This window comes from Apaloderma vittatum, unplaced genomic scaffold (genome assembly GCF_000703405.1).
Source record: "Apaloderma vittatum isolate BGI_N311 unplaced genomic scaffold, ASM70340v1 scaffold11237, whole genome shotgun sequence".
In the NCBI taxonomy this organism is placed as follows: domain Eukaryota; kingdom Metazoa; phylum Chordata; class Aves; order Trogoniformes; family Trogonidae; genus Apaloderma; species Apaloderma vittatum.
Genome location: NW_009724605.1, coordinates 18822 through 44954, shown reverse-complemented (window position 1 = coordinate 44954; position 26133 = coordinate 18822). Strand labels below are relative to the sequence as shown.

The 26133-nt window shown below is 43.4% G+C and overlaps 1 protein-coding gene across 1 annotated transcript in view; it reads left to right on the top strand.

Moving 5' to 3' along the window:
• The window catches only part of ARNT2 (aryl-hydrocarbon receptor nuclear translocator 2), a 74468-nt gene extending 61824 nt beyond the window's left edge, over positions 1–12644 (top strand). The window contains exons 14-18 of the mRNA XM_009872580.1: positions 2412–2511; positions 5122–5260; positions 7350–7515; positions 9916–10052; positions 12347–12644. Coding sequence (XP_009870882.1) covers positions 2412–2511; positions 5122–5260; positions 7350–7515; positions 9916–10052; positions 12347–12445 — 641 coding nt within the window. The 3' untranslated portion in view covers positions 12446–12644. The remainder of the gene's footprint in view (positions 1–2411; positions 2512–5121; positions 5261–7349; positions 7516–9915; positions 10053–12346) is intronic.
• The last annotated feature ends 13489 nt before the right edge of the window (positions 12645–26133 follow it).

Sequence of the window (26133 nt, the reverse complement as noted above, 5' to 3'; positions counted from 1 at the left end):
TAGACATAGGGAAATTGTTGTCATAATTGCATGCAGTGGCCACATGTAATTAAATAACAAAACTGGGGAGAAGAAGCCTGACTTCACTGGTTCATGCAAATGCCTTGAAGCACGGAATGATGCAGTTCTTACAGAGATTTCATTCCACAGCCAGAAACACTGGTCCTGCTGGAAGAAGGGCATATCATTACCCAGTTCAGTGATGGGCTTTAGAGAAACAGGTCTAGGGATGCCAAAACAGAACAGATTTTCAGAGCCGTACCAAGGGTGAAAGCAAAGTAGCAGTGCATAAAGTCCTGACTAGGTATACATCTGGGAGAGATGTGGGCCAGATTTAGAGGCTAAAGAGCATGCAGCATAACTCAGGAAAGAGATTTTCAAGCTGATTTAGCTGTTCATGATTAGTTTAGCCGCTCCCTTTGTCTTGGCTTCATCCTGCAGCACAGACCCTGGTAGCTGCCATGGCAACTCTGCTCCACTTGAGGAATTCCAGTTCATTTAGGGTACTCTCAATTTTACTGTGAGTTGTTCTCAGATATCTAAAGTACCGACAGGATTTTGACTCAGTCTCTTCCTACCCTGAGAATTTTGTATCCCTCTAAAGGGTGACCTTAGAAAATGGGATATCTCATGCAAGAATGACATTACTGCCAAAAAAGGGTAAAATCATCTGTCCTTCTCAGAGATATCCCAACACATTCTCAGTTCTTCCTACGACACAACGTTCTCTAGACCTTGTCCCCATTTCTCCTTGTTTTTTTACGAAAGCGTAGGTTTGTAGCCAGACTCGATGTCTTTGCTGGGCAGCATGTAGCCCATGAAGAATTTGTACGTTACAGAGGAAAAGCAGTAACAGCTTGCATCAGTGGCATACGTGCTTTTTCTGCAAGGCTCCTATGAGGTAATTTGAGGTGACTTTTTTTATTTGTGAAGGCGAGCTTGGATTCTTGTAAGGAACGTAAGTAAGAAGAAATTAGGTAACAGGCAGGAGCTCGTGTGCATTGGAGACCTGTGGTGAGCCACTCTCACAAGGTCTCTAAAACTAGGGAAAACTAAGAAATACTTCTGTTACTTGTGAGTTGAGTAGGCCTTTTGTCCAGGAGAACATCTTGTGAAGTGAGTGGGAATGTGAAAAGACCAGAGGGAAAAATGAGGAGGCAGACTTGATTTCTAGATCTGTCAGAGGCTGCGAAGCCATTGGTGTGCTATGTGCTGTTTTGAACTTGGAGGTAGTGAGGGAAGATGGGGAAAGTGAATAAATGATGGTGGAGCAGACGTTTGAAGTATTTTAAGAAGAGTAGTAGTAGTGAGGTTCTCCTGGGTTTTGGAATAATCCAATGCCATAAAATTAAATTAAGGGACCAAATGGCACTGTTCACCCAATCTCGTTTCATTCAGTTAGAGATTGATCTCCAGTTGCCACATTAAGAGTAGACTATAAAAGTTAATGGCATCTTCACGCCTGTTATTCACTGCGCTGGTCTCCCTTACACCCCACTTGGATGCTTGCATCCTATCTCCTGGCTCCCTCAAGCCACATATAGGATAGAAAAACCCATAAGAGATCAGCATTTTGCCTTGTCACAGCTCAGGTGCGCGTGCAAGTCTTGCAGACACTTAGAAACAAAGTGCCTCCAGCCACCTGTGAGATTGAAGTGCAAGTAGGAGCTGTAGGGTCACCCAGGTTTGTGGGTGTTCACCCCGAGATCTGCAGGCGTGCCACCAGGCTGCCTGGCAGAGTCAGATACTCCTCTCTGACTGTCCTGGAGGGAAGCAGCCTTCCTCAGCTGCTTCCTCAGTGCAAAAATAAAAGCAGCAGCCCTGGAAGGCTTCTTCTGGAGCTTTTGGCCATCCTCAGGAAGGCGACAGACGTGCGCCTGCATCAGACCTTCTTCAGAGCAGGCTTGTTTCATGCAACATTCCTCCCTTCCCCCAGGCAGACTCTCCCATCTTGCTTCCCAAAAGCTTTTTTTCCCCTTTCCAGCATGTAGCTGGGACTCGTGCACCCACCACATCCCACCTCGGCCACAACCACTCTCTGTCTCCCGTTCCACCCCTGCCTGCGTGGTCAGGAGCAGCTTCCAGCGGGCACAGAGAAGGTCTGGGCTGCGTGGCCAGAGGGCACGTACCAGTGTTATGTTCCATGCAAACAATAGCATTAATGAGGTACATCCTGGGGAAGAGGGTATGGAGTAGACACAAACCAGCTGTGCCTCTAGTTTCATACGGAATTGTCCTATAGCCCTTTTGTGTCATTCTTAATGCGTTCCACAGCGCTTCTTCATAAAGCTTTAAGAAGGAAAGAAAAATCCAGGCTGAGTGTGTACATTGTAGTTCTCATTAAATAATTTTGCCTTCATTTTCTCCTCCCCTGAACTTTTGTCTTTCTGTGATTTGTTTTATTTCTGTAGCAGATAAAAAAATGATGGCCTCGGCATCCACAGCAGGAAACCAGCAGCTTTACTCACAGGGAAGCCCGTTTCAGCCAGGACATTCGGGAAAGACTTTCAGGTACTGTAGTCCAGATCCTGACTGTGGTGTCTGATCGCAGGGGAGTGTTCCCCTTCAATCTAGTGGAAACAGAACTGCCCCGAGGTGTAAAGGTTTTCATTGCATGAATGAACTTCGCTTCGTGTATGCTTCACTCCTACATGATGTCTCAGCACTTAGGCGAGGCTTAGAAGCTGAGACAGTTTGGATCTCTCTGTTAAGAGTAGTGGCTGGTAAGTAGATACTTGTTGCTGTGATGATGTAATTGGAAACAAGCTAAGAAAAAGCAACAAATCATGAGAGGAGATAAATCTGAGGGATGATGGGACGGGCTCCAGAGATCCGAGGAACATTCAACCAAGCTAGGAAGGTGCGAAGATCTGTTTTGCTGTCGGTACTTCTGCAGGCTGCCTTGAAGGGCTTTGGTGTGTACACTTGGTTAAAGGAAACAGAGAGGTGCTTCATCCATACTCCTTGGTGAGGGCTGGGGCACAGGCATGGATAGTTTTCTGAGGCAGCTTCCAGATACACACAAGGTGGTGGTCTGGCATTTTCTGAGGCATTTTTGAGTTATTCCAAGTGTATGTTGTTGCCTGCCAGCTGGCAGTACACATTTGGCTGGCATGAAGTTTCAGAGTTTGTCTTCGTTTCCAGTCACTTTCGGAGAGTGTGGTAACACTGGTTATATTTACCTTAGTGCCTTTCATGTCGCTCTTCTGGGACGGTCGTACTGGAGTTTCATTCTCCTGTTTTTAGATGAACCAAGGTTGTGAAAGTGAAAGAATAGCCATTAAGAGGCTGTCAGTTCCAGGAATTAGAAAACATCTGCAAATTATAATTCTATTTAAACTAATGTGTTCTTAAAGTTATCATTGCTAATAATGTCAGTGGGGAGAAATAAAATCTCTGTGCATGTGTTTTGCCAGAATAAAACCAAGAATAACTCGAGGAGGATACAGTAAATTGTCTATTAATTGCATGTTGGATATTGTATATTACTGGAGGGTTGACTTGCCATCTTGGGACTTGACGTGTATTTTGCTCATTTCCTTTGTTAATTCCTGATGTTTAACTGTAGCTTTTTTCCTACCACTATTACATCAAGCAATGCCACATCTGCCAGCATTTCCACCATGGGTGGAACTGTCCTCCCTGACTGCTTGCCAGGCTGGTCTGTTCGGTTACTGAGCCTGGGCAGCCTTCAGGCACTATTTTGCAGACTTCTGGTTTCAAAGTCTGTGTTCCAGATGCAGCCCAAACCCCTCAGATGATGGGACCTGCCAGTCCAGCTGGGAAGGTGTCAGCAGTAGCTCCACCTGGCAGCTCTGCCTGGCAGCTACTGTGTGCTTATAAATTCAGCCAGGTTTAAATGGACTTTCTGGTCCATGTTTCCCTCTTTGGAGACTCAGTGGTAGTAAAAAATAAAATTCTAAAAAGTAGAAAATAAATTCTACGAAGATTTTCTAAAACACACTTTTCTCTTAAGCAGCTTAAGAAAGACAGAACGAGAAGTTCCATGTTCAAACGCCCGCCACATTTTGCTTACTGCTCTAGAAGGGATTTTGTCAGTCTTCTCAGAGGATTCAGAGTCCTGCATCCTCTCTGCTCTGCCTTATTTACCTCTTTTCCCAATCTACTCTCTCCTTTCACTGCAAAATGATTGTGAAAATAGACTATAGGGAGAGGATTGGTGAAACTGCAGGCTGTTTCAGTTGATGCAGAGAAGCATTTTTATATGTTGTGTCTTCATTTATATTCATTTGTGTATTTACATATGACATGTAAAGTCATAAATACATATTTTTATCTATAAAAATACATAAAAGCACATTCACAATGTGTGTTCATATAGATTCAGTCATTCAAGACTTCTATGAGAATAAAATGGTAAAATGGAACAGTCCTTCATAAAAATTTCCATCTAATTAGGAATCTCTGGAATATTTGTGTGTAGTGAAATTCAGTAATTAGGAAACAGCTAACATACAAACAAGTTCCTCTGGAAATACTTTTTTAAAAAAAAAAATTCCAAAGCTATTACATTAGTTTTTTTGGCTTGATTATTCTTTTGCCTGGGTATGTAATTGTGTGCTCTTTTTTAACATCAGTTTGTAAAAAAAGGAATTAAAAGCTCGAATTTTTAAGATACAACACATGTTCATTTCCCAGGCAGGAAACAAATAAAGAATTACTTAGAAATACTGTCTTTTTGTGGATCTTCATTTAGGATGACATTTAAGCAAATGTTTGAACTGCTGGCTATAAGCATAAATCTAAAATTAAGTACCTCCTTGAATACTTTCTGCAAACAGCTTTTTTTAATGCATTAAATACTAAACTAATATGGAGCTGAGCGTTTATGCACCTTATATTAGGCTGATTTTATTCTTGCAAGCCCTTGCAATGAGATTATAGAAGTCTAATTCCAAATAATTTTGCCCCTTGTGTCTTTTTGAACTGACGTTTTAGAATGCCAGTATGTTCAATCGTTTTGTGATAGTTCTAAGTAATTTTTTATTAAGACAGATTGAACAATTAGTTTTAATGTGATTATCAAGATTTCCTTTGCTGGAATGCTGTTTGTGCATCGAGAATATACCCTCAAATGAGGCACTGTTTCTGTTCCTTTAGTTCATCTGTGGTACATGTGCCTGGTGTGAACGACATCCAGTCTTCTTCATCAACAGGCCAGAATCTGACACAGATATCTCGCCAGCTAAATCAGAGTCAGGTTGCCTGGACAGGAAATCGCCCACCGTTTCCAGGACAGGTATTGATTAAAGGTGTTTTATTGTCACGGTCATTCAATATTTGCAATCCTTATGCTTTTTACAAAAGAATTAGACCCCAATTATAACATGATTAAATGTACTTTGTCATTATAATTTGTGGTTGGAGAGAAATCAGTTCCCCTACTTGTGGTCCTTGATGGGTTATAACAATTTGAGAGAGCTGCCCTATGGATAACTACATTTAGTTTGTGATAGTGTTCAGAATAGTGGCAGTCGCTACGCTGACATAAATCCCAGTGGAAGGTCTCAGTTCTGCACTTATTTTTATGTGTGCACTGAATGAAATAGAAGAGGACAGCTGTTATGCTTTGGTATTAAGCCTGTGCATTAAATCCTTTCTGGACAAAGACCCGGCAATGTTACCCACAGTTAGCAGTTAGCAGAAAAGGATTCATACGAATCCAGGCATGAGTTCAGAGTAGAAGCCGTTTTGCCCATTGCCCCTCCATTAGCTGTGCCCAGTGCAGCTCACACTTCGTGTGTGCTGCAGGAAACAGCACGTCCCTCCATGAGATGCCCTGCGCCCGACAGTGTTAACCCAAAAATTACCTCTTGTTCTGTGTAACAAGAAAAAAAATGGTTTGAAGCTCTGTTAAAGAATATGAAATATTCATGTTTAATCTATCGTTAATGCTGCTCTTAATTACTCTTGGCTTTTTAAAGTAGAATGGCAAGTCAGGGTGGACACCAAATAATTTTTCCGTAGCTGAATTATTTCCACATTAATCACTGATTCTTCCCAGCCCTCGGTGTGCCATGGTTATTCCATCACACCTGTTTAATGAAATCCAGTTTTAACTTTTTTTTGCAACTATATGAAGTATGTTAAAATTGACTAAAAAAAATTTACTTACCCCTCTTACTGTCTAATTCGATCCAAGTCAACAGAGTTTGTATATGAGTGTAGAGAAATCGCAATTCATTCATTCCTCACAAATGAAGTAAAATAGAGTTAAGCTTTGCAGAGGTGACACATCATGCTCTCTCTGTCTTTGTGGAAACCTTTAGAAGTGTGTGATTTCTTAGCCTGAGCTGAGCTGAAGACTTAATAGCTGCTTCATCATGTTATATGCCTGTTGGGATGCATTTTCTTCCCCCAGCTCCCCACAATTTGTCCAAGAGAAAAGCTTCACTTGAGTGCACTGATTGCCAGTCATAGTACACACACAGAAGCATCCAGAGATACAATCGCCTTTAATTTCTATTTGTGGAATTGGTTAGGCAGTGAGTTTTTCTTGGAACTGCTGGTTTTGTTCATGATGCGGGGAATGGTTTACTAGCAGATTCTCTCTGTGGCATTATCCGTTGCTGTAGCACGTGACTTTGGATGAGACACTTCAGTGTGCGTGTTGTACACGTGTCAAAGCAGGCTGCAGTGTTTAATCATTTGCGTAACATTCTTGGAGATCCTGTGACAAAGCCATTATGTTGATGAAAATGACAACGTGTTTGTTTTTAATACCCTTGAATTAACTCAGCTGCCCAGTTAAAGCAAAGTTAGACTATTTCTTCCTTCTTCCCAGGGCTGGTGATTCACACTCCCTCCTAAGCCTTTTACAAGGCAAAATAACTTTGATCCCTGAACTTAGGCAAGGAGAGAGAGCAGTTTGTTACCTTTAAAACTGCTTTGGCTGTTCTCCCCCAAACACTGGAAACCGGTCATCTGAGAACTGCGTGTACGCCACAAGACCCTCAGATAACCTTGATTTTACCGTGTCACTGCAGAATCAAGACACTTGACAAATAACTGCCAATTCTTTATACCTGTTCAATTTGAGATTAATCGTTGTAATAGACGTGAAACAAATTATGTTCTTACAGATATCTCTTATACTGAGTGCACGTGAGTTAATCGGCAGGAGAGCTGTGAGTGTTGGTTTATAGCCTGTTGGGTTCCTTACGCAGCAATAAGGTGGCTTTGACAGAAATGAAGTATGGCTGAGACAGGAATAACTTGCCTGTTTGAATCTGCAGAGCTTATTTAGTCTTTATGTTGTTAAAAAGTGAGTCTACTGTGCTGTTCCTGAAAAATAAAACTCATTCCTTCTTTTACCCCTTGTTCCTCAGCAAATTCCATCTCAGTCTGGCAAGGCTCAGTCCTCTCCCTTTGGGATTGGAACAAGTCACACCTACCCAGCAGATCCGTCGTCGTACAGCCCCCTTTCCAGCCCAGCCACCTCTTCTCCCAGTGGCAATGCCTACTCTAGCTTAGCAAACCGAAGTGCAGGGTTTGGTAAGTTTTAAATGTTGTAACACAGAAATGCACATAAAGATGAAATTATCTGGCGTTAACTTCGTTAAAGGTCTTCCAACCTCTTCTGTTGTTGGGTTGATGAGGAAGCCCAGGTGGTGGAAAATTTTGCTTTCCCCTGTTGAGCACAGTGGACAGGGATGATCTGTTCTCTCTATGCTGCATCTCCTCCAGATCGAACATGCTTCAGAATATTGTGGTATTTTATGGTATGAGAGAACTATTTTTTTCTCTCAGTAGATAGCGTCATGAAGGACAAAAATTGTTTACACCACTAGTGCACATCCTTCCAAATTGTGGTCAGCAGGTTTGATTTTTTTTTATTTCTCAGGAGAATGCTTAAATGGCACAAATTTAAGTTCTTTGAATTTTTCAACTTCCCTGACTGCATGATGGTGTCCACTTGCCCAGAGACACTTGTTGGAGTTTGGCTGGAGACGGGATTTTTTTGTACCCCCACCGCTACTAACCTCATCAGAGTAGGTGCCACATTTTTAATAGTTTTCTTTTCCTATTACATGCTATTTTAGAGGCTTTCAGAACATGCCTCAATGGGTGACCCCTTGGTAAATTTTCTGCGCTCCACCAGCAGAATAATATTCAAGAGTAAAAAAATTATGGATCCATTAGCGATAAACACCCGTGGAGTCTGTGAAAAGTATTGCTGGCTGATAATAGTGTGCAATTCTAAAAAGCGTAAGTAGCACCGCGTGCTAATGTGTGTCGTTTTTCTCTCGTCCCCTGAGAATAAGATCGGTGCCGATCTGTTGCAGGCTGGCCTCGCCGAGCGCTGACCTGTGCTGCGTTGCCTGAAAGAAGTGCGCTGAGATGGAGCTTTTCCCACAGAGCCTATTCATGCCTCCGTTTCCACCAGGCTTCGCACATTTGTTTATGAGACAGCCTTGCATTTCAGGCTTAAGCTACTTGGCAGGAACCCTTTCACCTAATGAGAAACATTTCCTGACCTACATCAGTTTAGATACTATTAATAACACAGCCTTTGCAGAGATGAATGTCTTGAAGCTCCGGCTGGCAGTAACCATTTTGCTGAAAAGAAGCATCTTTTGCCTCACTGAGTTAATGTCAGTGTATTGTTCTGAGAAGGAAAAAAAAAACTAACTAAAAACAACCAAACAACCCCCTCCCCTTGCCCTCCTGCCCCCCCAAAAATAACGAAAACAAACTTGCAGCTTTATTTTAAAGAGTAACTTAGATGAATTTTGTTTTGGCCTGTGAAATGGCTGCAGGGTTTCTGAGGGAGCTGAATTACTGGTTGTGGTAATGTCAGTGAGGGAAGAGCTGTAATTATCTACTTCAGATGTGATGGAAATACGTCACCACAGCTTGTTTACTTTCCTGCAACATGTTTACTTTATCTGTTTTGTGTGGTTGAGCCGGTAGCCAAAAGGGTTGGATCAAGCACGTGTTTCTGTATTTTCTGAAGCTGTGACTGTGAGTAGTGACTGATTTGACATGATCAAGTCTGGTTATCAGAGACCTGACATAACACACGTGCAGAAGTCGGGCAGAGGAAATTTGGCACCCTTGGCAGAGGGCACTTGGATCTGGGGAGAACAAGATCTACCCAACTTGGTTCTCTGCAGTGACGGGAAAATAGGCAAAACCAATAGGAAGTTATATAGAAAAAAAGGAACAAAGAAAAAGAGGAAATGTTTGGAGGAAAAGTATAAGCCTGGTAGTAAGCTTTCTAAAATGCGAATTCTTAGAAGGAGATAGTGTAAATAACTCAAGGAAAATTGTCCAAAAATTTTATAAATTTGGGACCAATCTGTAGAGATACAGGGTAAGAGTCCAGCTTAAGTGTGACGTGTGACTAGACTCACGGAAAGCGTCTGTTTAATAGTGACCAAACTAATGTGTGGCATCGTGGTTTTTTTCTGGGAGACTATTTAAAAGAAATCCATCTCCCTGAAATTATTATTTGTAATTTTACCATAAAACCTTGCTGTTTGCATCGCTCTCTGTGAAGTTTAAATGGCCTCAGACTTCTGTGGAAACCATCCCCATACGAAGAGGATAACAATTTGCTCTAAGCTGCACGTTAAATAAATCATTTTCCAGCTGTAATATTGGAGGACAAGATAGTCCAGCAAACAACACTCTGCGTTTAGTACATCAGTGTCTGCATTTAGTACAGTCTGTTGATCTTAGTGGTTTTGCTTACAAAATCTTATGTCTGTTTACATGCTTTTTAGATGAATGGGTAACTGTGCATCCACTGCTCTGCAGAAATTGATTTTTTAAAGAGAAAGAGCATTCAGATGCCAAGAGAGGCACTGAGGGATGAAGCCTCAAAAGCAGGCAGGTCTTTTGAAGGAGCTACTCTCTGACTTCTGCCCTTTCTCCCCCCTCCCCGACCAGCTGAAGGTGGCCAGAGCAGCAGCCAGTTCCAGGGGAGACCTTCTGAAGTCTGGTCCCAATGGCAGAGCCAACATCACAACCAGCAAAGCGGCGACCAACATTCGCACCCGCAGCCCGGTCAGACTGAGGTGTTCCAGGTAAGCAGAGTTCAGTGAGCCCAGAGTCCCTCTGACAGCTTAAAAAGAGTTGGAGAACCGTGACCCTAGCAGGGCTTGCAGCAGTTACCTCCTGCTGTCTCCTGCCGTGGGTCTGCACTGCTATTAGCTGGCAGTAGCTACAACTCAGATGGTTTTGTTTTCTGCACTTAAGATGTATGCATTTTGCAGAGAAGCCATTAAATAATTCCAAATAGAAATACCCTGATGCTGGCCTCTAAAATACTGGCCAAATGCAATTAAACATGAGCGTATTTCTCTTTGATAGTGGCATAAAACACAGTGGCCAATAATTTTTTAAAGGCTAAACCTGGTCAGATATCAGATAGTTGGTAAACTATCCTCTTGAACTACCTAATTTTATAATATTAAATACCATTTTGGGTCTTCACCACAGAGAGAGTGGGACTTTATAAGTTAACTAATAAGGTCTCTATCCTTGTATAACTTGCTTTTAAATTATCAGGAGGATAGTTTGCAACAAAACAATGCAAATAAATGAAGAAAAGACAGTTCAAGCCCCAAGCAAGGTTTAGCAGTGGGGCACCTCATTATCCTCTAGAAAGGAAATTCACCTGCAAGACCAGGTTCATGCTCAGTTGCTTGCAGGAATGTTGCAGAAGGGATGTTACCCTGAAAGTATTCCTGTGTGAAGAAAAAAACATTCCATCACACAGGAATAAATGACATCACTGCATCTGCATCCACTACCTGTCTGCATGCTTTTACCCAATGGTCCAGGCAAGATTAATCTGTTGCCTGTCTCTCTCTAAGCAAAGTTTAATTACTTTGCACGTGCTTTAACCCAATGGCATATTCAGGATAATTCCAGCATGCTTTGATGGCCCACAGAGACGTAGGGCTCCAAGTAGCATCTTGCTTGTGTCTCGGGGAAGTGCTGTGTTCCAGCCAAAGTCTTAAGAAGTTAATGGGAAGGAGCACCGAGGGAGAAAGGGAGAACTGGTCTCACGTGCAGAGCTCTTGGAGGTGACTGTGCATTTGGAGGGAATTAGGATAATAGCTGGATGTGAAGAGAAGCTTGGCTGAGCTCAGTTCAGAGGCCTCCAAGAAGCTATTTGTGCCTGAAGCCAGCCCTGCGTCAGCCGACCGTAAGGAGAGAAGCGGATTGGAGAGGAGAGCTGCCCTGCTGGGTCTGTACCTGAGAAGACCTTGCCTCAAAGGCCCCAGCAGCCAAAATGCCTTCAAAGAGATAGAAATTTAAACAGGTGGGAGCAGCCACAACTTTCCCTTGGCTGCGGAGGAATGTGGGAAATCATGAAATAAGTGCAAGTTTTGGTGAGAAAATGAGGGCTGAGCCCTATGTTTGCAGCCTCTTTCAGCACCATCGGCCGGGCTGCTACAGAGACCTCAGATAGATTTTCATCTCTTTTGGGCTAACTTCTCAGTAAGCAGCAGCTATCAGTAGTTATTCCTTCACAGAGCAGACACTGTGAGCTTTCTTATTTACTCTTTAGGTTTTGTTTTATTGTAATGATAATGAGCCATCCCTGGCACAACTTGGCTTTGCAATAACAGCATATTATTGTAAGGTCTGACAGGAAAAGCGAGCATAAACTCTGGTTTTCTCAGCAAGGGATATCTTTTCCCTGTGGTTCGGTCTCCAGCTGAGAGGAAAGGTTGAGTGTTTTTTGAAACCTCCTGCAGGGACCTCACTTGGCTCAGGACACGTGGAAGCAATTACCATGAAATCCCATTTGTCCTGAGAAGTTCCTGCTCTTTCTTCTGCCTTTGTGCATACATGAAGGCTGCTTGGGCATCTCGTTAGCTGGGATGGCTGTCCAGTCTTTAGTGTTCCTCAGGGCATGAAGAGCAGTAGTATGTCCAGTTACAGAGTGCTGGTGAGGAGGTGAGACCCTCCCCAACCCCACGTCGAGAGCACAAGAACTCCTTTCTGTAGGTTACAGGTGTGAGATGTTGAATACTTCCCATGTAGTGAAACCAGAGAGTTTGCTTCTCTCCACGTGTAGCTACCCCTTCCAAGAGAGGCTGTTTCAGCCTGGGAGGAGTATGGTGCAGCTCAAATGTGCCTTGTTCAGAGGAGCAATCCCAAACTTCTGCCCTGCTGAGCTCAGAAACGCGCCGGCAAAACACGAGTAGCACACAAACCTTAGCCCAGCCACCTGCACAGGGATGGTTTTCACTTTATTTATCTAACCTTTTCTGGTTTTACACTGAAAAGATGAACAGGAAACAGTCTGTGTCTGGATAACATGTTAGCAAGTGACACTTCACTTTGATTTTTCCTTATCGTGCAGGACATGCTGCCAATGCCGGGGGATCCGACGCAGGGTACTGGCAACTACAACATTGAAGATTTTGCTGACCTGGGCATGTTTCCGCCATTTTCTGAGTAGCTTGCGAAGCAGAAATGGAAGTTCTTCTCCGAGGCCATTTCAGTGTAATTTTGGCTCTGCTTTTTCTGTGTTGCATTTCTGTAGAAGCTACTAAATCAGAAGATTTCTCATGTTTCAGATAGTGGTGTAGGGCTTGCTCTCTCCTCCTTGGGGTGCTTCAGTGCCGACAGAGGAGCTCCAGCACTTGTTAGTGTTTTTTGACAGCTCCATTATTTTTTTTTTTATTGTCATCTACCTCAGAGATGAAAAACTTTGCTCAATTTAAAAGAAAAAAATCTCTGAGTCTTAAATATTTGAATGTCAATGATACCTACTATTTCCTTTGAATGGTAATTTTTAAATAGATAATGAAGTAACAAAGACTAACAGAGAAAAGGTAAGGTAATGTCTTGTTACAGTGCCTACCGCTCAATTTCGATGCCTTGCTTTAAGCTTAAGTTTCTGGAAGCAGTTTTGTTTGATTCTTGTAGATTTTAGGTCACTTTGAATGTGAGATTAAGCGACATAATGTAGGCCTCTCTCACCAGAAGATTCAGCTCCGCCTTTTCTAACTTAAACTTGAATGTGTGTACATTTTGGTACTTTATGTATATCTTGTGCTGTATGAAGTGATTTCCTGTACTGGTCTCTTTTGCCTTTACAAAGGGTCCATTCTGAAAGGGTCCATTCTGGAGTGTTCTGGAAAGGTTGATGATGTATGTGGAGGATACAGATATCGTGGGAGTCTCCATCACTTGACATAGGTGTTCTTACTTTTAATTCAGGTGGTTCTCTATTCAGAACAAACATTTACTTACATAAGCTATTAGTCTGATTTTGCACTGAATTGAGGCCTATAACTATACATTTCTCACTGGCTGCTTTATTTTCTATTGTTCTTGCTTTCCCAAAAACACTGCCTCGTAAAAAATGACTGTAAACACATCAAGATTGCATTTTCTATATTAGCTGCATTTCGTTTCTGTGAAGTACTTTTTTATACTGTGAAACCTCACATTTTAACAGTGCAAGGTGGTGGCCTATTACTAGGAAATCATTCAAGCTCATTTGCTGCAAGCAGTGAGATGGTTTTGTAGTGTAAAATTTTTTTAGAGTGAGTTGGTAATAGATATAAATTGGACTATGGTCCACTGCGTACACGGTGATAACTTGAATTTTTGCTTGGATTCCCAAGCAGTCACATCCGTTGAACCCTGTTAACCCTATTCTGTTAAATATGGGACCAAGCATGTTGGGTACTCTTGACTATTCTGAATGCTATATGCTTTTCTGCAGAGGTAAGTTAATCACCTTCCTCTTGGGCAAGTCACCTACCGTATGTCTTCATCAGAAGTGGGGTAGAAAGGTTTTTATTCAGTATTTCATATGCATTACAAGTTTCAGAGTTTGGGTTGTAAGGTCAGCACGTTTATCCAGGTCAGATAGGAGGAGAAGGAACCGCTTACAAAGGACAAGGAGCCCAGACTTCCTGTGTCCAGGTCGCTCATAACCTTTTGAGGTTGGATGGTGGATGGTGGTACCCAGCCTTTGCAGAGGAGGAAGGGGGCAGCTTCCCTCAGCCTTTGCATATTTGGGAGCCATCGTGGAACTTGAAACAGCAACCCCAGGGTGTAGCCCCTCTCTGGAAGATCTCAATGTCTGCAACAATTCTTAGACCTCACAGCACTAAGGTCTGCCTTCTCGTAGCTCCTCTTGAATCCTGGGATGCCTCCGACGGGAGGCCCCGTGCACATCCCTGCAGTCCACTTTGTCAGGATGGTATCTTGAAAAGCACGAAGGCCCCTGTCCTGTGGCCTGCTCTGGCCACACGGGGGGTTTCGTTAGAGCACAATTGGTTTAGAATTAATTCGTAGACTTGTTTCATGCTGCCAAGCGGTGCAGGCAGCTGGGCTGCAGCAAAGGTGACCCAAGGATGTGGCTTCAGCAGTTGGCCAGATGGGGCTGTTCCCGTCTGACCTGGATGTCTGGGCCCTCTCTGAGAACAGCACATAGTTTTCACTATCCACAAAGAGTCCTTCCTACTGGTTCTCTCACTAAATCTGGGACCAATCTCTTAACCCTATATGCAAGCCGGGCTAGGGACTTTTTTTTTTTTTAGAAATTTTTTTATATCTCTAGATGCAGTACTGGAGAGGCCTCAGATCTCCTGGTCTGTACTTGCCTCACCAAAATCACGCTGAGAACAAACAAAGAAACCTCCTGTCTCTCCCTGAGATCGGGAAAATACCTTCTTAGGTGAGCAAGCCATGCGCTTACGCACTCTTCTTTTAAACACGTGGATTTTTATTCCCGTGGAGCCTTCTCCCTTTCCGCTCCCGCTGCTCGGGTGAATGACTGCTCATTGAATTAGGTAGGCAAAGCTCTGCTGTCTCAGAGTGAAATTCGCTGATGTCTGTAAAAGGTGCCTGGACGCAGCTGGGCTGGCTGGGCGAGGTGGCCAGCGCCTGTGCGGCAGGACTTGCTGCTCGAAGGGGCTAATCACGAGGGAGAGAGCAGTGGGTGAGAGGTTTATATCTCTGCACAGACCATGCCTGACATGATAAATGTCAGCTCTTCTAAATTTTTTTTTTTAAATAATACTTCTCCGTAAAGTGACAAATCAATTGAAAAAATGCCATTCCTCTGTTTAATTTCACCCAACAAACTGCTGGAAGTATATTTATAATTTACTTTTCTTCCTGAAGCCAGTCTAAAAATGAGGAGGTTTAAGTAATTTTGTTTCTCCTCATGTCAGCGATGATGACTTGCTTAGTGTGCTATGGTTTTTATACTACTGTAGAAGCCTTCTGGTGTACAGAATTTGGTTGTGCAGTTACAAGTGCACTGTTAGCAGAATATCAAGCACGCCACTCTTTTCTGTTGTTGTTTTTAAATAGAGTATTATTTTTTTGAAGCCAATATGCCTGAGGCATCAGAACATGGACTGCCCCTCCCCTTGTAGACCACTCCTGCCTTTCTGGTTGGGAGAGGGGATGACTACTCTGTTAAGGGGCAGGACGGATAGTGCCAGATTTGGGTTGTCCCTCTGAGCTATTATCGTTCCCAGTTTCTGTTCTGCCGTCCCTAAGCCAGTGCTTTTTCCCTGGCATTGCCACTCTTCCTTACCTCCCCTCCCATCCCTGGCCATCCCATCTCTGCAGGACTTTCCCACACGCGTGTGGGAGGCATTGGGTTGCTGTTCCTGCACCGGCAAGGAGGGAGAGCACTTAATGAGCTTCAAGTTTGGCAACTTTGTGCTTCTGACCGAGCCAATGAGCAAGTTCAGCGTGTGCTACCGCTGCTGGGTGTCCCGCGCTGCCCTCGCACCGTGCTGCATCATGTCGGTGGCTTGCTCCTCTGAAACAGCCTCGTCCCGGGTCTTGTGGCCGAAAAAGCTGTGTAGCCTTGGCTGTGCTGTATCTGTTTGTCACGTGCTTGGTGACTAAAGCAACTTACTTATCCTATAAATGAAGTTATAAAGTGCATTTGGAATGCTGACGTTTTTATTACATGCTGTCGGTGTAGCTTTGCTGGCACTTTGGCTGTCCGTTTCCAGAATTTCACAAGTGGTGGGTTTCTCGTTTCTTTTGTGTTTTTTGAGCTGGAAATAAAGCTGTGTTTTCTGATAAAACTGTGTTGCAAACACAGTGTTTCTTGAAACTGAATCTTTTGGGTTTTAAACTGATGGAGCAAGAAACTGCAAATAGTAATGGTCTGGGTGAGTTATTTCAGTGAGCAGGCATGTAGACTGAGAAGATTTTAGATACTAAAATATTTCCTTTATTCAGACAAGCAATCCTGTTTAACAAGAGGGACTCCATCACATTACTTGTTACAAGTGCTACTGGCAGTACCTGCGGTGATGCTTTTAACCAGATAGTTCCATTTGTAGCTTTGTTGCCTTGGTTTTTTTCTTTTGAAGTACAGTATGAAACTGTAAATACTTCTTGCAGTACTGCCTTTTTAACTCTTAATTACTTTTGGCACAGTGTTAAATAGTGTTGGATTTACCCAATTGCTATGACATATATTTTTATACATAGGTGTACTCTTTTTTCGAGAATAATACAGCCATTTTGTCATTAATGCCTTATTGGTGTCATACTGCTGTTGCTCTTTGTTTGCAAGGTATCGAGTGGACTAATTTCTAGTTCAGATATTTTCACTTTTCCTGGCAGTGCTCAAGTTTGGTTTCAGGTGATTTTTGCCAGAGTCCCATTTTTCACAGTTGTTAGCTGTGAGATGAGGAGAATGTGGGCTTGGTTTTGTTTCTCTTAGTGGAGCAAAGAAAAGGTGACAGCATCTAATTGTCTTTAAAAAGGTCAGTCTTTTCCTATTTTAAACCAGAGTGTATTTCATGGAACTGGTGACTGTGGGCACTGATTACTTTGTGTAGATTAATGGTCTTTAAAAAAAAAAAAAAACAAAAGAAAAGGAAAAAATATTAAAACAACTCCAAAAATGGGCTTCTGTCATTGTTAGGCACTTGGTTATGTATCTGTTTAAGCTCTTCATATTGATGTGAAATTGTGCTGTGGATAAAGTGTATTTTGTACTTCTGAATGTTCTATATTTATGACTAACAAGTACAGAATCAGTCGTGTGTATGTATAACTAATAACTGCCTTTTTAAATTTCATTAAAATAAAAATGTCATGAGCTGTTGTTAATTCCTGTCTTTCTGTAAATAAGGACGGTATGCTGTTGGGAATCGTCAAGTAGGAAATAACCCTGAAGGATAAGATTCATGCCAAAAATTGGAAGATGAGGCATTGATCTTTGTCTTTGAAATCTCTTCCTATGCTGTGCGGTCGTGGACGGGAAGTTCCCCTTTTATCTGTCTTGTATACAGGCTGTCTAAGGGAGCCGGAGAGGAATGATAATTTGAGAACTCAACTTTTAAAAGAAGTTCTAGAAAAACATTTATTAACTGACCTCTTCTGCTGAGGATGCTGAGGTGTGGGCATCGGTATCTGTATTGTAGAGGGTTTCATTAGAGGACAATTGATTTAGAATTAATTCACACTCTGTGGCAATTTTTATTCACTCCCTGGGGTGGTAACATAGTGGTTTCTTTGTCCACTTTTGGTCTCATTGTTCAAAGTTTAAAAATACTTATATCCTTCCCACAGACGTTCTGATGACCTTCTCAGACTTTCTTAAGTAAGGAGTATTTCACTTTCCATGTGGTTCTTCATTATACTTACACTGTATTTCTTTGTCGACTTGACAGTTTGCGAGCAGGATTTCCTTTGCTAATAAATCCACAGAGCTGATGCCTGGCAGGAGCTGAAGAGGCTGTGCTCCAGGGCATGCATTCCTGGGGCAGGGTAGGTGGTGTTTTCACAGCTCGGACTCCAGTTTTCAGGGCTCTGCCCGTGGAGAACAGACGCAATCTCTGCCGGGACCTGATGGGAGACACAGAGTCAAAGGAGAATCAGGTGCAGCCACCAGCTCTGCCAGGCTCTGCTGGCTTAAGTGCTCATCCCAGAGAGGTTGCTCAGTGAAAGCGTTCCGCTTACGCTGTTTTGCTGTGAAAATTGGGGTTTCAACAGAGTGTTGTTCTTTTGACATTTCCCGAGACACTTGTGAAAATCTTCGATGAGTAGATATGCCCCAGACCATGAACCCCATTTGGAAATGCAGCGTACCTTCATTATGGCAGCTCTTTGGTGCTTTTTTAGTTGATTTTAATAGGCTCTTAGTTGCTTTTGAAGAACATTATCCAAACAGAAAGGCACACACAGAATGAGTGTTGCACTGATGCCAAGCAGATATGGTGTGCCTGCGTGGTTTAGGATCCCTTCAGCAATCCTTTCAGATTCATCATCATTAACCTGTGCTCTTACATGCTAAATCAAGTGTACTTCTGGGCACCAGCGTGATAACTTGGTGTGAAAGTGCTGGGAGCTATTAATTTTGGTGTGGCACCTGGATTTAGTGATACCGAATGTGAAATGGAGCCAAACTTGTGGTGACAAATAGTCGCTGCAGCTCGGCATAGCAGGACACCATAAGAGAAGTCCACGTACAAAGGCTGGCACTCAGGAAAGAAATGCAGTTGAGGCTCACTGTATCCCTACATTTATCATCTCTAGCTCTATAAACGGGCATTAATGACTAATAGCAACAACTGAAGTCTTCATTATGATAATAGAAATATATTTTTCTTAATTTTTCCATGGGAGCTAATTCTTAGCCACATTGCCATCAATATACCATCATAGTTCAGGAAGTATTACTCATTTAATTTTCCAATTTTCTCTCCAAGTTGGATGTAGGAGGGATAGATACAGGATGAATTCTTCCATCCTTTTTCACCAAGTTGCAGCATATTCCTGATTGGAAATACTTGGCAGCATCTTTCTTGAAACTTCTTGGTCTGGCCCATATAAAATAAAATGGAATCACTTGAACTGTATTAATGGATTTGGGATCAGATCCAGAGGTTGCTAGGGCATCTTTTCATTAGCTCTGGAAAAAAAATTATCTTCTAATTATAGACTGGCACTAAATACTAATATACAAAATCTGCCATTTGGGACCCAATTGAAAAAAAAAAAAGTCAACCCAAGGCTCACATGTGGAAGATGCAGCAGATACTCTGGCTCTTGCAGACAAAAATATAACAGCTGTACACACACTGCTGTAGTTGCAGATATGCAGGTACAGCTCTGAGGGACAGAAGAAAGCCTCAGTCACAGCTGGGAAACCTGCCCCAGTCAGAGAAGACTAAACTGCCCAACGCTTCGGCGTGCTGCTGCCGCTTAGAAATAGCCAGTTCCTCTTGTCAGCTAAGAAGGCAAGGTTTTAAATACTTGAAATGCTTTTAAAATCAGAACGTGAAGCATGGAAGCACTGCAGGGTTGAAGTACCTTGGTGCACCCTATCATCCGAAACACATTTTGGGTGGCTCATGTGGCCTCCCCCATCCCTGGCTGCAGTGGCTCGTGACCCTTCCCGTGGAGCCCAAAACAGTTCTGCGTGTGGCCCTGGTGGGACACAGCTTTGGTCTGCAAAATAAATTCACAGTGCAGTTGTTTTCCACTTAATGCTGGAATTACTGGTCAGATAAACCCATTGTCACTGAGGAGCAAAGGTTTTGAAGGCGTAAGTCGCTGCTTGCTTTGTAGTTTTGAGACTTTGCCAAATAAACACATGAGAAAGAGCTGCCTGGGCACACACACACACACAACCCACGCTGCCTTCCCTTCAGCGCAGGAGCAGAAGACTGGATCGTAATACTTTCCACTTAATGAAGGAATTTGTACTGTGGCATTGATCTCAAAAGCAGCCCTCCTCGCCCTTGATTGCCATCGTTGCATGCAACCTCACCGTGTCCAGGGCCAAATGTGTGTGAAGGCCCAGGACGAGGGATACCAGAACATGACTCACAGAGGAGACGTAAATGCTGTGGGATTCCTGCCTTCGTGTAAGTCGTGTTCTTCCAAACAAATGTCACGGCTTTTTTTCTGGTTCACGTAATTCTGAGCAATAGATACCAGGAGCCAACACTGTACAATGCAGTGGACTAAAGAATGAAATTAATTTATTTATTTTTTAAAGGAGCTCTTGATGGGTATGTCACATCTTCATTCCGTTACCTGCTGCCTTCATCTCCAGCCACCAAGAGGGTGCAGAGTACTCCATGTGAAAATTTAGGGTTGCCTGAGGTAATTTGGGTTGGTCTGTGGATAGGAGGGAAAGATGCAGTCTGCTTCCCCACCACAGTCTGCTGTGGGAAGCGTGAGTGTGCATGGAGCACCTGTCCTTCATAAAAAAGGTGGTTAGAAAAAAGAGCTCCTGACTCTCCTCGTAGTATCCCCTTGATACCAGCTTGCAGAGCTGGACTCGGAGTCCTCCCTCTTGCCTCCAGTGCTCTCCAGTGTTTGACTGCTCAGCCCCCCAGAGCTCCTGCAGGATTCTTCAAAACGAAAAAAAATGTGCTATAGTGGAATAAAATCTGGGTTTGGACATTGATTGTACACAACATCAACGAATCACGGCCTCTTCCTTTAATATCAAGCACATGTGTCACTGTGGTTGTCTTGTGTAGTCAGGAAAAGTTCTTGCCTGATGATTTATTCAGTGACGTAGGAAGAAGCCTTTGTCATTGTACCCATGAAGCTAAAAGCTGGATGTTTGCATCTGTCCTGGTATGGCATGGAAAAATACCAAAATCTTTAGAGGAAAGTGTCTTGATTTTATTCTGTGCAACCCTGAAACTAGATGGTTACAGCTTCATGAAGAAGTTGCAGAAATGTCCCCTTGTTAAATTGAAGTGCCTTTAAAAAAAATGCCTTTGGTGGAGTTGAGGAAAAAGAAAGGTATGCACTGAAATTCGTGAAATTCTCATGAAAAATTTTAATTATCGAGAAACCATAAAGTGTTGTGCGCTTCCCTTAAGCCATATTGATGCCTCCACTGCACAGAGATGCTTCATCTAAAGCAGTTCAGAATTGGAGTTTATTTAGATTCTTGACATGTTTTTTGTGACCTCCATGATTTAAGGTCAGAGACCTCAGCAGGGAGTCAATGAAAGTTGTCACTTTAATCATTTTAGTTCTAAAGATTCATCAAAGTTATGCAAATTGACCTAAATTTTCAGATCCTGCTGAGGGAGTGGGGTTCTGCACTAACCTACCAAGTTTGACCTCGATATATCATCTGGTAATGAGATTCTGGAGCAAAGCCACTGAAGCAAGTGTCAATTATATAAATAAGGCTATTAAAAGAAAAAAAGCTTTAATTCAGTAAATGGTAATATTTGATATTTATAAATCACTATAGATATGCATGAAGCTTCATCACAGGCTACACCCACTCTGAACTCAGGCAACAGATTTCCTTTGACAGGTTTGTAAAATCCTTGCTTTATCCCTTGCACCACTGTGTCACTAAAGGGAGGGTGAGTAGATTTTTGCACTGCTGTTAATAAGGTGTCAAGGTAATTTTACAAGACTGTTTTAGAAACAGCCAAGACTTCAGCATCGAAAGGAGAACTTTTTTTAGCAGAGGTGGGAATATCAGGTAACAGATTCTTGTTTTTCTCTTGGTTTTGTGCTCATTCTCCCATCAGGAGTATGTTTCACAGCCATTTAAAACACTGGAGCTGAGCTTCCAGCAACAAGTCCATTAATAACTCCTACTTCCGGGAGCTTCTAAAATTGGATTAAAGTTACCTTGAAGGCTCAAATTTCTTTGTTGGTAAAGTCTGCCACCAAGAAGAGAAAATCTCTCTGCCAAAAAAGGAACAAAAAAAAAAAAAGGCTTTTGGTTCTCTCAGCTTGTTTCAGTTCTTTCTTGTGAAGAGAATATGCACTAAATGCTGTTTGTCAGATTTTAGATATCATTCCCCCTCACCCATGGAAATGAGTTAAAAAACTGTACTTTTCTCAAATGTGTCTAGAAATGCTACTGAAATGGTTGCAACCTCCCCTTGTTCCTCACTGGACTCAGAGCATGGCAGTAATGGAGAAGGTCCGAATCTTGAACTGCACGTCATGGTGGGGCTTTGCAGCCACTGTCTCCGGTTCAGGAGGGTCAGCTTGGACACATGGAAAAACTTCTTCACTCAGCAAACTTGTGCGGCATGGGAACAGGCTGCCAAGAGGTCCTGCTGTCTCCATCCTTGGCTGGGCAGAGCCTTGGTATCAAGCTGGTCAACCAAGGAGGTGGAAGAGGGGGGTCCATGAGACCTGTGCCTCCAGTGTTCCGGGGATTCGGTGGGGTTGGCTCCAGCGCTCAGCACTAGCACTGAGATAGAGGAGGCACTAAGACGCTGAGTCAGTTAAAAAGTCCAGCTGGCCTCCTCAGCACATTAGAGCAGCCCCAGGACTGAGCATACACGACCATGACACTTATGGGGGCTGCAGCCACCTCCAGCTCTGTCCCATTCACATCTTGACACATCCTTTCCCCGTATCCAGAAGCCCTGAGAAAGCACCACACTGCCTGTCAGATGCTGTTGCCGCCTGGCTGTTCCCACACCCATGCTCCTGTGCAGAAGTTTGCTTTACAAAGAGCAGACCAGTTCTCTAAAATGACTCAAGTTGTTGACAAAAATCCCCTCAAGCTGCTGACAAAACCCCAGAGATACAGTCTATCAGCAAGGCCAGTCCTTGAGTTTTGCAAGCAACTTTTCCTTTTTATTACAGGCCCTGAGAAACAGAGAGGGAAGAAAGGAACCAGAGTGAAGCAACAAAATAGCTATTGCCTGATTTGGAATGGTTTTTTGCTGGATAGTCTCCAATATTCCATCAAATAAAACCCTTATTAACAGCACAGAGAAACACAAACACGGCGGTTACCAGACGTAACGACAGTGGGAGAAATAAACAACGAGGATGTTTAATGGGTAAAATCACAATTCAGCTACCAGCTAAAATATCTTCCTGTAGAATTATTTCCATCGTCACCCAGAAGCGATATGGATTAGCATCCATGCAGTTTCTAGGTCAAATGGGAAGTCTACTCAGTAATCTTGATGCTACAGCAAAAGTGTTCTGAATTGAAGGACTCTAAGCAGGAAGGCTGTAATTTCCAGCAGTGTCACAATACAGGCCCTAGTTCAGTATCAGTTTTGATTTTATTTGATTTTTTTACTGCCTAAGCTAGAACTAAAGCCAATCCTTTCCTGATACTTGCAATCCCATCGTCATGCAAGCTCCTGTTCCTATGTAATATTTGATACGTTCATCAGCTTTTTTAAAAATTGATGCTTTTTAATGATTAATTTTCCTGCGCTAAAATTTAGAAATTCTACTTGTTCGCTTTTTTACTTCACCAGGAGTCTGCAAAGTTGTGATGGTCTTACCAAGAAAGCTTGTTTTCCATCACTGCTAGGAAAAGTGACAAGCTGTTGCAGTGTGCTTATGGATGATCTCAATTTGGAGCAGAAAGACTTGCACAAGACCATGTCAAATGCATCATTTCTGATTCAGAGAAATGGCTATTCCAAACCCACAAGAGGGGAAGGCAAAGAAACTTCGAGCCAGTGCATTCAGTGTTTTTGACCCTAGGTGCCACAACTAGTCCTCTCCAACCCCAGGACAAACGCACTGATCCTCAACATCAAGCTGTGACGAGGAGGTGTCTTTTTGGGACAGTGACATACACAGGGGTTAAATGACTCTGTGCACCAAAGCAAATCACTGGTGACCCAAAATTACAACGTGGGAGTTCCTGACTTCTAGGCCCGTGCTCATTCCACTAGACCACACCGCCTCCTGAGAAAATATGTTTTAGTGGTCTCTGACCAGCTGTGTAAACATGTCAAGAGACAGCCATGTAAAACTGAACTGCTCCCATTATGCAAGTTATAGCCTATTTTATTTGTAAGTAAAAATCCTAAATCCCCCCTCCAAAATTGTATTTTTGCAAACCAAAGATAGGGAAATGATGAAAAACAAAATAATTCCAGAACATTTTGATGTTTGGGGCTACAGGTGACATGACCAAGCTCATTCAGCCCTGAACAGTGAACATTTTCCCTCTACCAGACTCTGCTTCCCAGCGTGGCTTCTAGTCAGAGAGCGGGTTTCGGGGAGGGCTGGGCTGATGCCTGGTGGGTGGGTGGGGAAGGCACCTCTCTCTTCACCTTATGAGGCTTCCTCAGCCATTGAACAACAACCTCTCCCCTGCTTGAAAATATGTTGCCGTAAGAATCAAAGCTGTCAGTTAGTGAGTCCTGAACAATAATGAGGTCTGAGCACCCTCCATGTCCAGTATTAAGTTTTCGTATTTTGCCTGTATTATGGGAAGCCAAAATTTGGCTCCGAGTAGGACACATTCAAACACCCAACAAGAGATCTTTATTCTTTTATTAAAATCCTCCTTTTCTGCCTCAGCGTTGCAAGGTACAGAAGAACAAATGATGTATTGTAACACCAGTGTGCCCCAGCCTCCCAAACGCAGTTGTAGCAACCTCAGATACAGTAATGTTTTTGCTGGTTTTGATTACATTATAAAAAAGAGAGGACCACTCTGAGGGGATCATAAATGGTGGGTTTGGGTAAGTATAATGCCTTAGCACTTGAGCTGATTCCTCTCTGACAAAATGTTTTAGCCTTCAGTGGGACTCGTATGTCTGAAAGGAAAAAACACTGCTGCACTTGCTCCCTGTCAAGGCCCCTTCTCTTGGCTGCGTAGGTGGCACAGGCACTCCAGGACTCGGATCACTTCCCTTTGGTCCAACGTGTGGGCACAGCTGCACCAAAAAATAATGAAATTTCTCACTTCCAGTTTGGTTCAGGTTCTGGTGTTAATGCAGTTGCTCAGTGACAGCATTTCCCTGATCCCGCTGCTCCTTACTCCAGTCTAAAGCAGTGGAAATCTTTATCCACAGGAGTGGCCTGTGACAGCGTGTTTCAGCTCTCAGCTTTGCTCTTCACCATGTACCCTGCTGTTTCTGCAGCATTTAGCAGTGGTATTTTCTCTGTTGCTCTCCAGCAGTTACATACAAAGCTGAGTTCCCCGAGGAGGTCCACCCGAGCACGGCTGGAGGTCCAATGCGCTGTTCCTGTGCTGCTGGCTGCATGGTGACAACGTGAAAGAGAAATGGTCACCTTCTGTGTCACCTGCAGCAAGGTTATCCTGCAGGGTCTTTGAGGTTCACAGAGATCTTCTGGGGCTGGAGCCTGAATGACAGCAGTAAGTAGCAAGCTGAGCGCTGCAAAAAGGCCCAGCTCAGCTCAGGCTTCGGCTCTGATTATTGATAATGTGTTCTTTTATTCTTTGTTCAGGGGGATTGTTTGGAGTCTGCGAGCCCTGCTCGTGCTATCATGTTAGGCATTCTTTATTTACCTAAAAATAAAAAGGCAGTCTCTGTCCCCATGAAATAAACGATGTTTCAGAAATTCCAGATGTGTTAATTTTTATTACAGGCAGGAAGAGAGTTTGAGTGTTGAATACTAAAGAAAACACTCAGCAAGGCTGAGAGCAGATATTTCTCACAGAGCAAATCACAGGTAGGGAGTTTTCATGGCTTACTTCTTATCTGGGTTTCCTGCCGGGACTATCACTTCCATGATTTTCCCCTTCTTCCTCACCCTCCCCTTTCCTATCCCCAGCCCTTTCTGGTCTGGGTTTGTCTCTGGGGGGTAACCCCACCCAATGGGTGAGAAAATGCATCTCCAAGTGCCCTGAGTGTGATATATGCCCCATGTACAGTGATCTGGGGCTGACTCTGGCTGGGCTGGCCCCAGTGTCAGCAACACAGTGGATGTAACCTCTTACCTGGTCTGGGTATGTCGGTAGAGTTGTTTGGGTCACTGGATGGGCAGGTCTGGGCTTCTCTGGTGCGTTACACCAGGAGTAAAGACGAGCTTTACACAGTGTGGCTGTGGAGTGGGCAGGCTAGGGAGCTTGTGCTGGATTTATCAGGAGATGCTATTTGGTTCAACAGCGCCATCCCAACCTCTTGGCAGTGGCGGGATGTTGATGATGGGTCTGTCAGACCTGGCGTTCTCACATGAGGCTCCTCTGCTCTCCATTACACTGAGGCTGGAGGAAGAGCACTCAGCTGCCTCGTAAGCTGTCCGAGGCGATGGACAGGCTCTGAATTTTGCTGACGAGGACTGTGGTGGAGGGGTTTTGTAGAGGCCCCAGCTCGGAGCAGAATTTTAGCAGGTGTGGAGGTCTCCTTGAGGCCAGTTTCCGGCAGGCTGAAAGCAGCCTTTCAGCGTTACCAGCAATGAAATTGGATGAGA